The 18560-nt window shown below is 51.0% G+C and overlaps 8 protein-coding genes across 8 annotated transcripts; 4 read left to right on the top strand and 4 right to left on the bottom strand.

Moving 5' to 3' along the window:
• Nucleotides 1–64: 64 nt before the first annotated feature.
• On the bottom strand, nt 65–1227 carry EDD37DRAFT_676699 (S-formylglutathione hydrolase; the record flags this gene model as incomplete). The annotated part of the gene is made up of 3 exons (XM_062819577.1): nt 65–443; nt 495–913; nt 963–1227. The coding sequence occupies 3 exons, from the start codon at nt 1225–1227 to the stop codon at nt 255–257; spliced, it is 873 nt and encodes a 290-aa protein (XP_062672853.1). The 3' UTR covers nt 65–254.
• A 592-nt stretch (nt 1228–1819) lies between these two features.
• Nucleotides 1820–2771, top strand: EDD37DRAFT_240955 (uncharacterized protein). The gene has a single exon (XM_062810600.1). The coding sequence runs from the start codon at nt 1944–1946 to the stop codon at nt 2682–2684; it is 741 nt and encodes a 246-aa protein (XP_062672852.1). The 5' UTR covers nt 1820–1943; the 3' UTR covers nt 2685–2771.
• A 1422-nt stretch (nt 2772–4193) lies between these two features.
• EDD37DRAFT_240907 (fungal-specific transcription factor domain-containing protein) lies at nt 4194–7343 on the top strand. The gene is made up of 2 exons (XM_062810599.1): nt 4194–6933; nt 7137–7343. The coding sequence occupies exons 1-2, from the start codon at nt 4284–4286 to the stop codon at nt 7148–7150; spliced, it is 2664 nt and encodes an 887-aa protein (XP_062672851.1). The 5' UTR covers nt 4194–4283; the 3' UTR covers nt 7151–7343.
• Nucleotides 7344–10737: 3394 nt separating this feature from the next.
• EDD37DRAFT_646658 (RmlC-like cupin domain-containing protein) lies at nt 10738–11156 on the top strand (the record flags this gene model as incomplete). Its single annotated transcript, XM_062817762.1, has 2 exons — nt 10738–10992; nt 11046–11156. The coding sequence occupies 2 exons, from the start codon at nt 10738–10740 to the stop codon at nt 11154–11156; spliced, it is 366 nt and encodes a 121-aa protein (XP_062672850.1).
• On the bottom strand, nt 11136–12594 carry EDD37DRAFT_621018 (acyl-protein thioesterase 1). Its single transcript, XM_062815973.1, has 3 exons — nt 11994–12594; nt 11509–11900; nt 11136–11457 (listed from the first exon to the last, which is right to left on the bottom strand). The coding sequence occupies exons 1-3, from the start codon at nt 12213–12215 to the stop codon at nt 11370–11372; spliced, it is 702 nt and encodes a 233-aa protein (XP_062672849.1). The 5' UTR covers nt 12216–12594; the 3' UTR covers nt 11136–11369.
• Nucleotides 12595–13781, top strand: EDD37DRAFT_621014 (nascent polypeptide-associated complex subunit beta). The gene is made up of 3 exons (XM_062815972.1): nt 12595–12895; nt 13058–13231; nt 13303–13781. Exons 1-3 carry the CDS (start codon nt 12850–12852, stop codon nt 13548–13550), a joined length of 468 nt encoding a protein of 155 aa, XP_062672848.1. The 5' UTR covers nt 12595–12849; the 3' UTR covers nt 13551–13781.
• An 80-nt stretch (nt 13782–13861) lies between these two features.
• On the bottom strand, nt 13862–15503 carry EDD37DRAFT_240736 (uncharacterized protein). The gene is made up of 2 exons (XM_062810598.1): nt 15231–15503; nt 13862–15182 (listed from the first exon to the last, which is right to left on the bottom strand). The coding sequence occupies exons 1-2, from the start codon at nt 15311–15313 to the stop codon at nt 13949–13951; spliced, it is 1317 nt and encodes a 438-aa protein (XP_062672847.1). The 5' UTR covers nt 15314–15503; the 3' UTR covers nt 13862–13948.
• A 284-nt stretch (nt 15504–15787) lies between these two features.
• On the bottom strand, nt 15788–17890 carry EDD37DRAFT_656139 (cyclohexanone monooxygenase; the record flags this gene model as incomplete). Its single annotated transcript, XM_062818810.1, has 7 exons — nt 15788–16136; nt 16207–16662; nt 16755–17049; nt 17128–17197; nt 17253–17618; nt 17667–17719; nt 17788–17890. The coding sequence occupies 7 exons, from the start codon at nt 17888–17890 to the stop codon at nt 15788–15790; spliced, it is 1692 nt and encodes a 563-aa protein (XP_062672846.1).
• Nucleotides 17891–18560: the final 670 nt, after the last annotated feature.

Here is an 18560-nt window from a genome sequence, read left to right as displayed (position 1 = left end):
AGGGGTAGGTTGGACACCATCCTGTGAGGTAGAAGTCATAGCAGAAAATGTATCGCACAGCGCCGAGAGGTCAGCGCGAGTAAGTTAATCAACGGCAACGATAAGACAAGCGCGCGAAAGGAGCAGGAGACCTTCCAGCTCTGAAAAGTATGATATTGAACAACCATGCGCAAGACGGTCAGAGTCTTTGTTCCTTTTTGTTTCCGCTTCTATCCCTGTCAGTTGTCTGTCTATGAACGCCGATGTTCGACGTACTATGCAAACAAGTATTTCGAAGCATGGTCAATGTGGTCGTCGGAGAATGATGCCATAGTGAAGTAGCTGTGGTCATAATCTGGCTGGAATCTGACATTGACTCCCTTCTCTTGTCCAATCTCCTTTGCTGCAGCGATGAAATTTTCGGGCAGAAGTTGATTTTGCTTGTAAAAATTGTCACCAGTGCCCTAGAAGACGATTAGCTTTGTCATTAGTCGCCGTAGAGACAGACCACGTACCACGTCGATTAAGATATCCAGGTCACCTCCTTTCCATTGCTTCAGAAGCTCCGTTGAATCATGTTCTGCACCCTTCTTCTGCCAGTTCTCTTCACCAAAGTAACCTTTGAAAGCCTTTTCTCCCCAAGGGGCTTTCAGTGGGTTCGCAATCGGAGCAAATGCGCTGACACTCCTATATTTGCCAGGATTCTTCAGGTACAGCGACAAAGCACCATGGCCTCCCATACTGTGTCCACTGATGCTCACTCGGCTCGAATCGATTTGATCAAACTCAGAGAAGACGGTCTTGGGGAGTTCTTCCGTGATGTAACTGTACATCTTATAGTTGTCGGACCAAGGAGAGGCTGTGGCGTCGACATAGAATCCTGCACCTGTGCCGAAGTCATAGGCATCGTCCTCGCCCTTGATACCAATCCCCCCTATGGTATGTTAGAACAGTCTGGTGAGATACTATGGACGTATACATACTTGGGCTGGTATCTGGGTACAGCACTGCAATCCCTTTCTTGCTTGCACCGTGCTGGAAGAACCCTTTCTCGGAACAGTTGTCCGCAGTACATGTCAGGCCAGACAGCCAGATGAACAGAGGGACTTTATGAAGTTTGTTGTTCGTCGCTTGGGGAGGCATGTAGAGATTGAACTTCATCTCACAGCCGAGAGTTGAGGAGTTATGGGCAAGCTTGAGCAGCTTGCCCCCAAAAGATGCTATGGTGGCTTGAGTTGATACCGACATCTTGTTTGGAATAATGAGGGATCTGGATTCACTGGGTAAGAAGCAGCTTCTACAATATGGCAGCAGTGTTTTTTTGTAAATACTGTTCGAGAAGAAATGACGTGGGGGAGGGGGAAAGGAACATTGGATTTGGAGCAGAGACAAGAGTTGGCCCCGCATAGCAACAGAATCATCATCGCTGTCCAGGGGTTCATTTCGGTTCCCTGAAGACTATCCGAGAGAGGGATCCTACAGCGTGAGATGCCCAGATGTGGATGACTGGGAGGGGCAGTATCCGATTCCACCCCGCCGGCAAATGCTGCAAGGCTCGGAAATACTATTACCCTTGTGCTTCTTCTAGCGCCGAAAACAGCAGTTCTGTCCAAGGTCGAGGTAGCCTTCTTCGACTATAGCTTCGTCGAAAACGAAGTCAACAACCTCATTGTCGTATTCCTGGGAGGGTGATATACATGCAACAGGTAGCGAGCGATGTGAGATGATGGTGGGCAGGGCGTTCTTGGGGAAAGCTGTATTGACGCTGCGGCAATACTTCGGAAGATCTAGGCGCATCATTTATTATTCATCTTTCACCAGTGGTATTTGTCCTCATCAAGTCCGATCAATCGAATACCTGCACTTGTGCCCGTCCCGATCCTCGACTCTTTGGTGTCAGCTTGCTGTGTTCAATCTTCCTCTCCAGAGCCGCCCGTGCAATTGCGCTCGCCTTGTCGTTCAACATGGCGTCGGTCGCGGCGGACAGTCCTGCACGCCCCATCGAGCTCGACCATGCAAAGAACAACAATAGTTCTACATATCCTACCTACAACTTCAGCTTCACACCTTTTCTCCGAGCGAATGGTTTAGCTGCTCTCGCTTCTAGCGTGCCAGTCTGTCCCGATATTGCCTCAAGTGGCCACTGCCCACGCGGTCGCAGATGCCCCCATCGTCATCCGACACCCGCTCAGCAGCCTCAACACCACTACGGTCGCCAGAACGACAACTATGTGTGCAAACATTGGCTCAAGGGGCTTTGCAAGAAAGGCGACACCTGCGATTATCTTCACGAGTATAACCTTCGGAAAATGAGTGAATGCCAATTCTTCAATCAAAACGGATACTGTCAGAATGGGGATGAATGTCTCTATGTGCATGTCAAAGAAGACTCGAAATTACCCTTATGCGAGGACTATAACAAAGGATTCTGCGAGAAAGGGCCCAGGTGTGGAAAGAGGCACGTAAGGAGGAAACTTTGCGAATACTATCTGGCCGGGTTCTGCCCTGACGGACCAAATTGCAAGCATGGGGTACACCTTAAAAGCGGAGGAGGGGCAGCAGATTCAGATATTGATACTCACCGACGAGACAGGGTGGCCGACCTAGAGAAGAGAGAAGAAGAACCCCGCAAGGAGTTCGGCTGGAGAGGACGAGGTGCTGGAAGAGGTGGCAGATGGAGGAACAAGCGAGAGAGAAGGGGCTGAAATTAAACACTATCCTTTGGAGTGTCAACAACTCATGGAGAACTACACTATCTCTCGGGAACCCAGCGAAAATGTCGCGCAACTTGATCGAGTGGTACACGTCTGCTCATCGACACAAAGGGGTAGTCCGTTGTGACAGCCACCCGGGACTATTGCTTGGTGTGGCTAGGCACCATGCACATGGACGACCTCATCTCAGGACACGAGTTTCCAGCTTTCAGCCATTGTACGACAAGGCTGCAATGGAACGACGGGGGTAGAGCCACGACCTGTATCAGACACGACGAGGTCTCAATCTCTAGACCTCCTGCTTCGTCGCATTCTCCCACCTTGACTCACACACGCTGCGTATATTCTCAGCCCGAGAATAAAGGTCGCGTCAGCCGTGTAACAAGTACCCCTGACGATTTGGAATCGCCGTGGCGCTACGTGGTGCCTCTCCCTGCAATGTACTCTGTGCGACATTTCTTTGGTCACATGGCAAATGTTTCGAGACCACTGCTGAAGTGCTGTTCGGCACCGCACGTCGCTTCAAGGGGGCCAACGGAAGAGACTCGGGGCTACATGCTGTCAGTTGACGGGCAGCAAGACGGCGAAGGACGGTAAAACATCAGACATCATAACACAGACAGCACCCAGCCTTTATATCTGCGGCGGCCGTTAAAAAGAGTGTTTGCTGATTTGCTGCTTGTTCGCCCCACCCACATCTCAAAGGACCATTTTGCTAGGGGTCGAGAAGGTTCGCAGAACACTATTGAGTACAGAGAGGGGTCGACACGAAGATAGGCGGAGATTAGCTAGCACGAGCAGCCCACAGCACCTAGAAAGTGGAGGCGGGTGATGCCTGTAACGAAGTTAACCCCTCCAGAAATCGGGACCGCTTTCCGCCTTCTGACAACAATAATGATATAACTTTCCTGTAGCGATGCGGACGGATATGGATGAGGATATACTTTCCACCGTCTATATTTGAATGTTTGACACATTAGAGAATACTTCGCCTCACGTGTACAAGTCATCATGCCCTTGAGCCTGTCAATAGCGGGTAGATAGGGAATAGGCACGTAGTTCTATCCCTTCTGGGTTTCGCGTATCTCCATCATCTGGAGGCGGAAAGATAAGGAAGAGCCGTCCGAGTCAGACACAGTCAACAGGGTTTCTTTACCTGGCAATTGATTGGAGTGTCGGCACCATCTGCTCCTCTGGACGCTGGATATCGCCGCTTACATTGCATGCTGCCCACTCAGTGGTTGCTGGTCCAAGATTCTCCTTCACGAGGTTCCCAACTTTGCTGGTCAACCGCTGCCGTGCACCACGCTGCAACTGCAACCACACTATCTCGCTGCATCAGAAAGGCGCACTTTTTACTTTGGCACACTCTCTACCATTTCCTTTTTTCATCTGTTGACATCTGGTGACGAAGTCTGCGGATCTCTGGCCTCTGAGTCGTTTTCTAATTATCTATACCGTTACCAGCCATCCTCTAGGATCACTGTTATTATCTACACGCACAATTCACTGCCAATTGACCCCGCCCTACGGTTTCATTTGAAGGAGCCATCATTTTGTGTCCATGTCTCCTGTCCTTGCCTCAGTCGCATGGAGGTCCAGATCCCTTCTCCGTCCGTTTTCCTAAAGAAATCCCCCATCCTTACGCCTGCACCTGCCGTTCCACCAAAGCGGTCTGCGCTTGCGAAAGCCAAGGCATCTGCGCCGGTCAAGGCCCCAAACAAACCGGCTACCACAGTGCAAGATGGCGCGGTCACCAAACCGAAACAGAGCAAGAGTCGCAACGGTTGTATGACATGTAAGAAGAAGCGACTCAAATGTGACGAGACCAAACCCTCTTGTGCACAATGTCAGAAGCGGAGCGTGGTATGCGAAGGCTACAAGAAAGACTACAAATGGCGGACCTTCGAAGAGACAACCTTTAACCCCAAGCCTGCGGCCAAGAAGAAGGCATTCAGATCAAATTCCTTCAATACAAATCATAACGGCGCCAGACCACTTGATATCGCTAGCGGGGGGCTGCAAGGACCAACATATCGAGGCTTTGAGAATGCCAACCCACCACAGACATGGTCCCCAGGTCTTCACACCGCCTTCACCACTGCCGCGCATGCATTTCAACGTTCCAGCCAAAGTCAACGCTTACCTTCCAGTGTACGACAGGAGGAAAACGTCAGGCTGCACCAGGGACCATCGTCAGGGCCAGAACCAGCTACAGGGTCAATACCTGTTTCTACTTTCGATGGAGGAGACCTCTCGCCCGATTTGGCGTTTGATGAACACGCCGATCCATATAGTCTTCTCACAACCGGTGCCAATTCACCCACCGGCGACGGCAAGAGTGTTAGGTCCTTCTCATCTGGCTCTCCGCGATTGCTTGATCTCCTCTTACCCGGGACAGACTTGAATCAACCACCAGATCCGTCGGAAGTGCGGCCTCCGGTATCTCCTGTACCTTATCAGCCATCTGGCTTTGACCCAAGCATGATTCTGGCCGAAGATTTTGACGAAGAGATCATTCGCTCTGATGCCATGGCAACGACAACTGGAATGCCATCCATCGCACAGTCTACGAGTGGAGGCATTGGCAGCGCTCCTACCTGGCGCGCCTTTCGCGCATCTTCGCCCACACCTAGTGAGACTTCAACAACGTCGTCCAAATCCAGCGGGATGACAATCCTTGCTCAACCATCGATGGACGCTTCCTCTCCCGAGATGCTCATGCTTCGCTTCGACAAGTCAACCTGCGGCATCTTGTCAGTCAAAGACGGACCGACTGAGAACCCCTGGCGTACATTGATCTGGCCACTAGCCCGCGAGTCTCCCGCGTTGTACCATGCCATCTCATCCATGACAGCGTTTCATGGTGCTCACGAGGTTCCAATGCTGCACATGCCAGGCATGGCTCATATGACAAAATCTATCAAGAAACTTGCCTTTGAGATTGAGAACATGCGACTTGATTCTGCCCTTGCCACATCTTTGGCCCTCGCATTCAGCGAGGGCTGGGACAGCCACGTAAGCACGGGTGTGCAACATCTGCGTGGTGCCAAAATCATGGTCAATAATGCCATGGCCAAGCACCGTCGCGACATGCAATTGGGGCAAATGACGACTCAGGACGCCAGCAGACTGAAGTTCTTGTGCAACACGTTTGTCTATATGGATGTGATTGCTCGGTTGACCTCGTTGGAAGAAGCGAACGAACTGAACTTCGAAGAAATTCTAGCTACTGTCAATGCCCCCTTCGGAGACCAAATGGAAGTCGATCCCTTGATGGGTTGTGCAACAACTTTGTTTCCCTTGATTGGCCGCGTTGCAAACCTCATTCAGCGCGTGCGCAAGACGGAGTCGAACTCGCTAACTCTAATCTCCTCAGCAATGGAGCTGAAAGAACTATTACAACAATGGCAAGTTCCCAGCGCTCTGTTGTTTGAGCGGCCAGAGGACCCGAACTCCGAAGTCCAGCATTCAATCCAGACTGCTGAGGCATATCGCTACGCGACACTCCTCTATCTTCACCAGGCCGTGCCAGAAATTCCCAGTGATTCCGCACAGAGCTTGGCGAAAAAAGTGCTTGTCACTCTGGCCTCAGTACCTCTGTCCTCTCGAACGACCATCGTTCAGATATTTCCCCTCTTTGCCGCAAGTTGCGAAGTTACAGACTCAGAGGACCGGAATTGGGTTCAACAACGATGGGTGGCAATGATGGCACGCTTGAAGATTGGCAATGTCACCTCTTGTTGGAGCGTCGTGCAGGAGGTCTGGGCACGGCGTGATGAATACGAAAATGAGAAGGCCGACCGCCTGCTCAGACGGTTTTCGTCAAGAGGTGTTCCGAGTGGGAATTTTGTCCCGCCGAACCTCAATATGCCTCCGGGATTGAAACGAAAGGCTCATACCTTTGACGTGGCCAATCAAGACGGCTTCTTTAACGATGCAGATGATGATTTTCCACAGACTGGTAGTGCTACCCAGGTCGCTGGAGCGTTCGAAGGGCTAGACCGAGCAGGTCGACCACTCAAACGACGAGTAACAATGGACCCTATGAGCGAAGGGCTGGACATGTCAATGCCTTTGAGCGTGAGCGGTCCAGCTGCCACTGGGTTCGGCTTGCTCACGTCCACACGCAACCGGCGTTCAACGGCCAACATCGCGTCGTCGGATCAGCTTGAAGAAGAGTACACGGTGCGAGGACGTTTGCATTGGCTTGGCGTCATGGCCGATTGGCAATGGGAAGGTATGTTTGTCTCTTCATCGCCCGTGACACCTCTCCCTTTTACTCCCTACGCAAAGTCAATTCCCCTGTAGTGCATGCGTTGTTAATCGTTGTTTTATTCCGTGTTTTTGTCCGGGTCGCTCAAAAGGCTTTTCAATCAATAAGCGTCATTATTTCATTGCTCCCAAAAGGAAGGACCATCGCTAATGCATCACTCTGTACAGTTTTTCTCGGTTGATGCCATACCCACGTCTGGTAAATGCGCCCGATTGTGAGCTGCAAGAGAAACTTGTCTTTTGTTGCTCATCGACTTGACACTCGGACTGGCCGAACGATGCTCTCGATGATGCCCATTTTCCTTGCCAACACAAGAGTCAGGACGGCGATGGACCTGCTTGGCTGCTCTGACTTTCATTCTTCTGTTGCCATGGGCAAATTCAGCAAGGTCAACAGAACCATGCTCCTTTCGAACGCTTGCCAGGTCCATCCATCGAAATTCTGGCGATCTTTCCCTTTCGCTGCCGCTGCTACTACCACTGCTCTCGGTCGACTCTGTTTCACTCATCCTGGCCCTTTTGGGAGACGCGGACCGGCCATCCCCTACAATGGCGAGGTAATTGCGCATGCTGGCGGTGTACTCTTCCAACTGGTCGCTCTGGCACAACTTGGACATTGGACGTGGTTTGGTGGTCGTAGCCGATGAGTCGTTGGCGATGTGCTGCGCCTTGCTGCGCTTGCTGATTGGCCGTGATCCGGCTGCGGCTGCCATTTCTTCCTATCTTTATGATCTGTTGGACTCTCGAAGGACCTTGTTATAGGCGGAGTTGTGGGCTTTGCAAACACTGTGTGTTTGTATATTGCAGTTATGTTATGATGTATGGCGCTAATGATTGCGAGAATGATCCGACTGGGATTTGAGTATAAGTTGTCAACTTCTGGATTGATTTGAGCAAGGCGTTCAGGTTGATGGGAATTGCATAGGGTCAATGGGAGGTTGGTAGATGGACCCAGGATACAATGGTGATGACCAAGTACGCGGCTTTGGGATAGGAATATGACTTGCTGCTTCAGGTCCGTTGATCCATTTGAGTAACGAAGCAAGTGACAATCGTGAGTGAGGTCGAGTCGGGCGCTGCTCCAGTCAAGCTTCACTCGTGCCTGAACAAGTATTCCTCTTGTTGCGTTGGGGCGACTTGGTGGTGTCGTAGACTTTTGGCGAGTCGTGGCGATATGCGAGGCGTTTGAAGCTGATCACATCTATATGCTGCGAATGTAAGATGCACCGGTACCAACCAAGGCTAGTAGTGCTGTAGTGGCGCTATGGATAGTCAAGTCGCACAAGGAGGCCGGAAACGAACGTGTGTGGGTTGTAGGACCCTGGTGCGGTAGGGCAGAAGAGGTCCTTCAGTAGTCGTGATACTGATCGGCTGGTTGTCCGGAGATGTTTCGTCCAGAGCAAGTCCGATTGTTGCAAGGGGATTTTGAACCGTAATGGGCGCCGTGGCTGACGGAGAGCGGGATAGCTGAGCAGAACAAAGAGAGGAAGATGAGGTCGCTTTCGAAGAGAGAAAGCGATATGATGAAACTTGGTAGTGAGATTGTGTCAACAGACTCTGGATTTGTGTCATATCAATGATTCAAAATTCATTGTAGTAGGAGTAGAGTCTTTCCCATATTAGGATGTTTTCTTCCAATGTGAGAGAAAAGAGGCGAAAGAGAAAGCGGTCTTCTCTTGTGACCCGACCCTCTGTGGATTCTTGTACTTGGAGAAAAGGTGGAAAAGGTTGTATAAGTTGTTAGGATACGAATGTAGTCAGAGAAAAGGCAGGTCAGGCCAGTAGGTCAGGTCAGGTCAGGTCAGGTCAGGTCAGGTCAGGTCAGGATCAAGGTAAAGAAAAAAAGGTGGAGGAAGTCGCTGAGAGGGCCATGGGAAATAACCACAGTAGGTGGAAACTACCAGGTATGGGACCGAGAGATGGCTTTTTGCGCCTAGACTTATTTCGGAGATGGAGACGGCAGTGCACCACTTGGGAAAGAGTTTTCATAGGCCTGTTCATGACGATAGAACAGACGAGGAACGAGAGGGGGGTCGTTTGCCTCATATTTCATCATACCACTGCACCGCCCGCGCCGCAGTATGCTTTACTATTCGAATCTCCTCGGTATATTACCTACCTAGGTAGGTCACGACTTACGCAGTCTGCCCGGCCAGTAAGGTCTGGTTGGGACTTACGACTCGTCATACGCATCAAGCGAGTTGCGTCAGGCGCGGGAAGTATGACATTGCCCATATATGCTGGTCTGGAAGTACGATTGGTCGGGCTTAAACAACTGCCCATTTCATTATGGTGCCTCGGTGCGCAGGCCGCAGGGATTGCGCCGGTCTACAGGCAGGATTGCGTGATATGTGAGCCTTGCTTTACAGTAATGAACAATCTGGGTAATGTTTGCGCTGAAAATACCAGAGATGCGGCGATATGCGGCTAGGTTTTCGGCCGTGCTGTGTACTCGTAACTCGTACAAGAGTGGGTGTCTCGTCAAAACGTGCCGCGCAGGACATAATGTATGGCCCATATGGGGTTCTGTCCTCTGGAGCTTTGCAGAATGTAGCAATTGTTAAATGGTGTGGGGGTTGGTCAGTGGTCGGTCATCCGGAAGAGGAGGCCAAGGGGGGATATCTTTGCATTTAAATGCAGCTTTGTCCCTAGGTGCCATCACAAGAGGCCCAGGCCGGGAGCTGTCAAGAATCCGATCGTCGTGATGCCCTGGAGATCTTGGTACAGATCCCGTGATTTTTACCTTATTGACTGCCGTAATGATGTGTCCTGATGCCACGCCAGAACGTTCTGCGACTGGATCTAACAATGCCATTGACGGATACGGATACATAGTATCGACACCAAGGCTACCCACGTCGTGCCACGTCTACCTTACTTGAAATGGGCAAGGTCTGCGATCGTGAGGATTGTTTATGTCAGGCTGCTTCTCACTATTGTGGGGATACGAACATGTGCTCGCATTGGTTATGCCGAATAGTGCCGCAGGGGAAAAGATTACTCGATTGAGGTTCGCGCCATTTGACAGAACAGAAAGATTTCCGGGGTGGTCAACAATTGGACGACCGAAGAAGCCGGCGTGTAAGACGCATGCGATTCTTGCGTTTGCATACCAGCATGTCAGGCAACGAGATGAAGTGAAATCCTGAAGCCGAAGTCAACATGGTTCGCAAATTTTCCCTATCAACCCTCTCACTTTTCCGAAGCGACAGTTGCCCGCATCTCGATAGACGTTTTAGATATTCTAACAAACATGCCAAGTATGATAAGCTTATCTAATCTCTTATCGACAAGCTGCCCCTCATCATCTCGTGGTGGCATGCCTGTCAACAATTCTGCTACTCACTTTTCCCTCTCCGGCATATTCTTCCCTTTAGACCTTCAATGGAATAAGTCGCAAGCAGTTCAAGACGCTGTGACTGGCTCGCACATCTCCATGGCTAGTGCGGAAAGATATCGCGCTGACAGTGGCTCGTGTCAGTCGCTTCGGACCGCGTTGTTTTGTCTAATAATGATGAGTTTTGAATAGGCACGACAGCTCATAAAATTGGGGGCCATAGATTGGGCACCTCGGAACAGCGCCCGACTGCTATTGTAAGTACAGGTAACGTTCAGCTGCGTTGTCCCTCCAGATACTATTTATCTTTCACGCTTCGGCTCTATTTCTGTCGCTGTACGATTCTACTCCAAATAGCAAGATCAACTTCTCGCACAGCTCACCTTTATCGTCTCTTCTGTCTCAAATACACAACAGAACACTCCGAACAAGATGGGCTCTACACCGGCATTCACACACTTGAGCAACGCTCAAAAGACGTACAAGCCCCCCTTGATCGCCAACGAGAATGCATTCCTCGGCGACGTCGCCACCAGCGAGAAGCTCGACCCCGAGAAGCCAATCAGCGCTGGCTTCTACAGACTGGAGAAGGGTACCCCTCTTGTTTACACATATACCTACCACGAGATGAAGATCATCGTAGAGGGTGAATTCGACATCAGTGACGAGACTGGCCAGAAAGTGCATGTGAGTTTTCCGACTGGAGAGAGCCGCGATGTCTGAGACTGATCTCGATTCAGGCCACCCCTGGTGATGTCTTTTACTTTCCCAAGGGCAGCGTTATCACATTCACGACCGACAGCTACGGATTGGGATTCTACTGTGGCCAGCGCCCAGAGGGTGCTGCGTAAGACAGGTTGAATGATTTCTAAGAGCCTTCTTGGATATCGGAATGATACCCGGAAATACAAAATTATCCTTTTTCTTCGCAGGAGTTTCTATTCTTTCCTTTCGCGCTTGCTACGACGCCATAATTTCCTCAGCCCAAAATATGCAAGCAGCAACGTCAAAGACAACATGACAAGCGGTAACCAGCTGCGCCCGGTTGGGTTATCTTCATCTAGTCACAAATATTCGTATGATGGCAGACATCGCTTGATGAACTCCTCCAAGTCGTCTATCTCCTGCATGTCCGCAGAGTGAGGAAGACCCCTACATCATGTTAGCTGCGCAACCATTTCCCATGAGAGATGTGCAACCTACTTGTATGTCTTGAACTCGACTTTGTGGCCCAATTCGTTTTTCAACATCTCGGCCGTGCGTTGCCCCCATCGATACTTGACCACCTCATCCGCATCGCCATGACCCATGAAGAATGCGGTGTCTTTGTTTGCATCACTGGCCTCTTTCGCAAGCTCTTTGATCTTATCTGCTAGCACAAGATAACAGCTCAAGCCGAACACACCTCCAAGCTTGTGCGGCGTGGTCACTCCGGTGAAGAGCGACATGGCGCCGCCTTGCGAGAAGCCGCCCAGGATGATGCGATTGGAAGGAATGCCTGCGGCCACTTCGTCGGTGATGAGTTTCGTGAATGTGGATCGACTACGGAAGATCCCACTCTCGTCTTGCTGCTGGTTGAGGTCCGAGAAGTCGCTCTGCAGTCGCAAGAAATCTGTCAGTACATACCCCAGCCAAATATAACAACGGCAGGATGTATGGGGGCTGCAAACATCGTCGCGGCGTCTTACTATATCATACCAGCCGGGCATGCTCATTCCAAAATTCACCGTGATAGGGATGTTGGGCGCGTTCGGGAAGATGAACTTGACGTCCTCGAATTTTCCACGTCGTCGCCAGGATTCTGCTAGAGATACCCATCCTGCGCCACTGTCGCCCAAGCCATGAGCCATGATGATTGTAGCACTGTGCTTTTTCAGGGCAGGCACAATCAATGCTTGTCTACCTGCCATTTTGATGAACGAGAGTAGCCGCGATGTAAGGTTTCGTGTGTAAGGAAGCAGTTTGGTCGGTTGAACAGACTATCAGGAAAGCGAAGGTGTGGAGGAGGTTTCAGAAAGCAACAGCACAAACAATCAGAGTGAAGGGCGTTGGGACAAGATGCCCACTTCAAGGACCTCACTACCTTTCCAACAATCGAACGCAGGCCACTGCCAACCTGGACTACTGCTGTGTGTATTACTTTATCTGCCAGGCCAGTATTATCCTTATTTCGAACTTGACGTAACTGCGGGCAGTACTTCTCTAGGTCTCGCGCCGAGGTTCTACCTCCGACTGTGATTTAGTCATCCCCCATTGGACCACGACCGCCAAGCCTTATATATGCACAAATCGAACAAGCAGGACGACCGACCTCGCTGCCAATCACTCCGACATCATTATTGACATCTTCCAAACATCAAGCTAGGACGGAGTAGCAAGTAAGGCTTGACTACTTCCTGAGCCTTGTGATCTAGTGGCCCCTCGCTCCTGCCGGTCTCCGATCCAGTAGGGCTCCATCCCACAAACACCGAGCTACTGTAACGAGCTTCCACAACTTATTCCCATACGAAGCGGAATCGGTCGAGAACCAACACTTCCCTCAATATGGATCAGGAGAAGCTCAAGCGCATGCAGGCGCAGGTGCGAATTGGTACGTTTCAGGTCCAACCTCCAAAGCCATTTTCTGGTTTCGTGCGCAAGCGAACTAACGTTGTGTGAACAGGGTACGTTTGTCTCTATCCCTCCGCCCGAATAGAACTCGCCAACTCCCGAGCATTGAAAAAATGAGGAAAACATTCTGACCGAGAAAACAGAGGCAAAGGCACACCGAGAAGAAAGACCAAGAAGGTCCACAAATCCTCCGGCACAGACGACAAGAAACTACAAACATCCCTGAAGAAGCTGAACGTCCAGCCTATCCAGGCAATCGAGGAGGTCAACATGTTCAAGGAGGACGGAAACGTCATTCACTTTGCTGCGCCAAAGGGTACGCTTTCACCCACCCCACAGAAGGAGACAAATCTTGGAGGAAGCTAATCTGTCGATTGTGTAATCTAGTCCACGCATCTGTCCCTTCAAACACATTCGCCATCTACGGCAACGGCGAAGACAAGGAGCTTACGGAGCTCGTACCGGGCATCTTGAACCAACTCGGACCAGACTCGCTCGCCTCGCTACGCCGTCTCGCCGAATCGTACCAGAGCCTACAGAAGAAAGAGGGCGGAGACAAGAAGGAGGGCGAGGATGACGATGACGAGATTCCCGACCTGGTCGAGGGCGAGAACTTCGAGGGCAAGGTCGAATAGATGGTTTGACCATATCCACAATGCCGCAATTCCAGAATGTGTCGAAGGATTACTGCTGGAACAATGAGTGCGCTGAAGGTCGACATGTTCGCTTTCAACCGCATTCCGTACCATCTCATGCACGATGAGTGCCAACAATGATTTAGCACCCACCGGATAAAAGCTAGGGCCCTTCTATAAGGGAAGTGCATCAAAATCGATGTGAACCAATGTTCCAAACACATACTCCATGGCTTGCGTGAATACACTCTGTTATGTGACTTGTGGCCTAGTAGAACACTTTGTTGTATGCCGGTCGGTCAGCATGAAACAACTCCAGACGCCAGTGCTATTCGCAGTCCCCCAACTGCGTGCAACTTTTGTATCGATAAACCGACAAACAGACGACAGCCACGAGATCAATCATCCGTCAAACCACAGAAGTCTGTGCCAGCCCATTTGTCAACGGAATGCCAGAAAGACCAGTACCAGCCATTAGCTGAGTCCCAGGTTCCGTCTTCCTTCAACAGTGGCCCTTCACCTATGATATCCCCACCGGCTGCTCCCTGCTTATTGCTGCCCACAAACCAAGTCACGATCGGAATGCTTCTGAAAATCTTTTCTGCAAACGTGGGTTGTGGAGGGAGTGCTTCCGACACTGGCCGCAGCACAGCTTTCTTGACTTTGATATGTGTCATGTATTCTGAATTCGAGGACACTTTCTGCAGCTCCTGGCTGGGTAACTGAGGGACGGACCGCGATCGTAGGCCAGAGGAAGGCGTGGGTGTGATTTCGGTAGCCGTCGCAGACGAAGCGGTGTTGGAAGATATCGCAGATTCGTCCTCAGGATTCGTGGGCTGTCCGTATTGTACGTCCGCCATGATGTGCGATCGCGGCAGTGTCTGTAATGCTCGTTCGAATCCAGCAAGAGCGGAGTCTTTTCCCGACGCGACACTCAATGTCCTTGCTTTCCGACCACTGTCCGTTGCCAGAAGACTTGCTTTGTCTGCGCCCTTAGGTCCAGCGGGCACTGGAACGTCTGCTCCGGGACCTCTACCTTGCCACATTTCGCAGTGTACCAGATGCCCATCGATCTCGATGGGGCTGAAATAGCACGCTCGATCCGCAGCCTGGTAGGAGTCGAATGTCACTTTGATCCAATTTTGACCACCAATGTATATCCTGCTTTTTCTGATCGCTTCTCGACTGAGGTTCTCGTGTACCGCGACTGAGGATCTTGAGAGGCCAAGCGGTGAATTTGACGCCATGAGGTATTGAGAGTCTTCGCGGGGATAGTCTTCGCATATGTACCCAGGTGCGACTATTTGTTCGAACTTCGACAACACTTTCCACTCTGAAGCTTTGCCTGCGTAGCCGTAGAGTAGACATTCGGTCGGTACTGCTTCTGGCTCTATTGACCTTGCTGCATCGCCTGGGGTGGTGGAGGATGTAAGAGTGGTTTTGGTCCTTTCTTCCTCTTTTGACAGATCTTTGGCGAGTAACCGACCGAACTCTGCGACTGCTGTGTTCTCCTTCTGCCGTACAGGCGTGGTACCCGTTCTCGCCCGAGGCGTTCGCGAGCTGGTCAGTCTTATACTCCGATTGCGACCAAACGGTCCGCTCTCTTCTGGTTGACGAACATTCCGTGCGGAACTGGTCACGTTAGTGTCAAGAACGTCTGCAGTCGTGGGTGCCGCTTACTCTGCATAGCGGTAGCCCCAAGGTAGGGGGTCGCCGTTGTGATCTCTTGCACGTTCCTCTGGGAGTACGGAATGTATCTCCATGGCCGATTGACTTTCAACCAGTTTGTTTACTCCACGCGCTGGTGCACAAGACCTCGGGCTGGCACACAATCGGCAGCTGGTATAAAGATTCGCAAGGCAGTGGGACTTGGTAACTACCTACGGTGCCCGAAGACGCAGCATCGAGTGGTCGAGGTTGGCGTGGGTAACAGCAGGCTGCAAGAGTTTATGGGCAGAGAGCCTAATGAAGGCGCGGAGGTGACTGTTACCAAACAAAAAAGTTCCCCGAGCAGCGCCCCATGCAGCCTCGTCACGTGAAGGGCACTCCTTTCTTACAGCCTCGTTTCTGCGCAACTTTGTCTCCGGTGTCCCTCAGGGGGAAACCAGTACTGAAAAGACGACAAACACGATGTCATCCGAAAAAGGGGCTAGTCCGACTTTTCTCGAGGAGTATCAATAGGACTGTACAGAGACCGAATATTGCCTAAAATGGGACACTTCCTCGTCATCTTGCTTTCATGCGACCTCAGCATTCTTCACATTCTCCTTGCTCTTCTCGCGTTGTTCCTTCTCTTTAGCCTCCAACTCTTTCAGTTTTGTCTCATGTAGCTTCTTAGCATCCATCTGGACCTCTTCCATCCACTTCGGGTCGATCGCTTCAGCATTGAGATAGGGTGAAGGATCCTCCTTGTTCACAAGAGCCTGGACTGTACCGAGACCTAAGAAAGCCCACATGTTCTTCTTGCCGGGCCCGAGATATTCGATCTCGTAATCCTCATACCGTGGGGTCTTGATGGCTTCGATATAGTGAAGAGAGCTTCCTGGCCACACGGCATTAACGCGCCCGGTCTCATTATTTTTGTACCTATGCACATTCAGTCAGTCTCCAGGCCCTGCAATGTCTCTGAGCAACACGCTGGAAAGCAGCAACCTACCATGATCTGCAATCTTCCGTCCACACTGTATGTCTGATCCATTCCTGACAATGTTCGTTGAAAGCGTCCGTCACATCTTGCTTTGGTGCGATGCTGCAGATATACTCGCTCTGTATCTTCTTGATCAACTGCAGGGCATATTGGGACACATAGAGCAGAGGGCCCATGACACTGCCATTTTCGACAGGCCAGTTAGGCCCAATGAAGGTCAAGAAGTTAGGGAATTCCGGAATGGCCAGGCCTAGGTAGCCTTCCGGGCAGACTTTCCATTTATCAGCCAGGTCGACGCCATTCTGGCCGATAATTGGGAAACGAGGTCGATAAGACACATCGAATCCAGTTGCGCATACGATTGTGTCGACCTCGCGGTGAACCCCGTCACCGCCAATCACCCCAGTCTCATCGATCTTTTCGACAGGCGTGAAGTGGACATCGACGTTCTCCTTTTGTATAGCCCTGTAGCCTCATAGTTAGTGTTCGTGACTTACGACAAAATTCCATGCGCAAAGATGTGATAAGAGATTGGCGCCGAAACAAGGCCGGCTTACTCCATGTACGGATCTCCAGGTGTTATTCTGCGGCACCCAATACCAAATGTCGGGGTGAAGCCCTTGAGGAGCCTCTCGTCTTTGAGCATCTCGGCCATACGGGCCTTCAGAGCGACTTGACCTTCGGCTTGTGCCTTCGAATTTTTGTAGAACGAGCCCCAAAGGCCATTGACCTGATCCTCGATGGACTTTGCGTGTTCTGTCAGTTTATAAGGGTCACGAAACTCCGCCTTCTGCTCGGCAGTATATTCGTGGTTGGCGCCGAAGTTGTTCGCAATCTGCACAAACCAGACACCTTAAATGGCTGTGAGCTTCTGGAGTAGTCCAATGGTTTGACACAGCAGGGCCGAGCGACCCCAACTGGTGTACATACCTGTTCTGACAAAGACGTCCAAGTGTTTAACGTGGGGCTGCATAGTCGGTACTGTCTGTATACTTGAGGCCTAGGAGGAAGCTATTAGTACAGCCTTCGTGTCCTTGGAACAATTCTTGACCTACTCCAGAGCCAATGACGGCTACGCGATCCTTCTTCCATGCCTCTGCTTGGTAGTCCTTGGGCCAACGAGCTGTGTGGACGATTCGTCCTTTAAACTTCTCCATGCCTTCGATGTTTGGCCATTTGAAGTTGTTCAAAATGCCCGTACCATGCAATAGCACGTGGCAGCGATCGTCGAATAGGCGAGTTGTACCATCAGGGTTGGTCTGTTTGAGTTTGACCAGCCATTCGCCACTCTCCTGTTGCCAATAACACCCAACCACTTCGGTGTTGAAAGTCATATACTTGCGTAGATCCCATACCCCGCACACCTTGTCAAGGTATTTCCAAATGTCAGGGGAATAAGAAAAGAAACGAGGCCAATCCGGCTGTCAACAAGGTCAACAAGGTCCTCCAGGCTCTCATTGTCAACTTACGTTGAGGGCAAAAGCAAACGTGTATGCGTGGCTGGGAATATCACAGGCACAACCTGGCAGAGAGCGGTTAGTCCTCTCGAAATCGCCGAATTTAAAATCGGAAATATGAAGACGATCATACCAGGATATCTATTCTCCAACCAAGTGCCACCAATGTCGGCATTCTTCTCGTAGATCACATGCTCGACGTTTTCAAGGTGCTTTTGGATGTGGTAGGCATTCATGATGCCTGTGACACCTGCCCCAATCGACAATACACGAATCTTGCGTGTATATGGTCCATGGAGGACGATGTCGGGGATTTCGTAGTCCGCTCGAGGCACCCCGTTGTTAGCATAACCATCAGTAGCCCAATCGGCCATGGTATTGATATCTGGGGCCATCCTGACGCCTAGAGATAAGCACCCAGAATTGCCCGAGTGAAGCGTCCCGGCACGAAGGGAAACAGATAGAACTGAGACAGGGTAACGGCCTCTAGAAAGAGAATTCAAACAAAGGACTGCGGCGAAGTACCAAGCTGTGTTGTCTCAAAACAAAGACAGCAGCGACTGGCCAATGTATTCGTGTAGTCGGCTTGAACTACCTATATATGGTCTTTGCCTTCGGGCCACCAGTCACGCTGATTCAAGCACGACGACATCGACAGAGGAGACAATGATCATCGTATTTGGGTTCGTCTTCTACGAGCCAATGGACGATATGCGTTAACGCCACCACCCAACAAGTACGCAGTAAAAGAGTGGGCCGGTATGCCTGGGGTTGCGGGGAAGCACGAGTCTTTGGTCGGTCGCCGTCTCCAATGCCGACATACCCTCAAATTATTCCGAGGTCCTGAATGCAACACGATACGCATGCGTCGAATAGGGCGAACCGTTGATAAGAATGTGATTGCCG

Source organism: Exophiala viscosa (genome assembly GCF_022695815.1).
Source record: "Exophiala viscosa unplaced genomic scaffold EDD37scaffold_2, whole genome shotgun sequence".
Taxonomy (NCBI): Eukaryota; Fungi; Ascomycota; class Eurotiomycetes; order Chaetothyriales; family Herpotrichiellaceae; genus Exophiala; species Exophiala viscosa.
The sequence above is the reverse complement of the archived record's forward strand: the minus strand, read 5'-3'. Positions and strand labels throughout refer to the sequence as shown.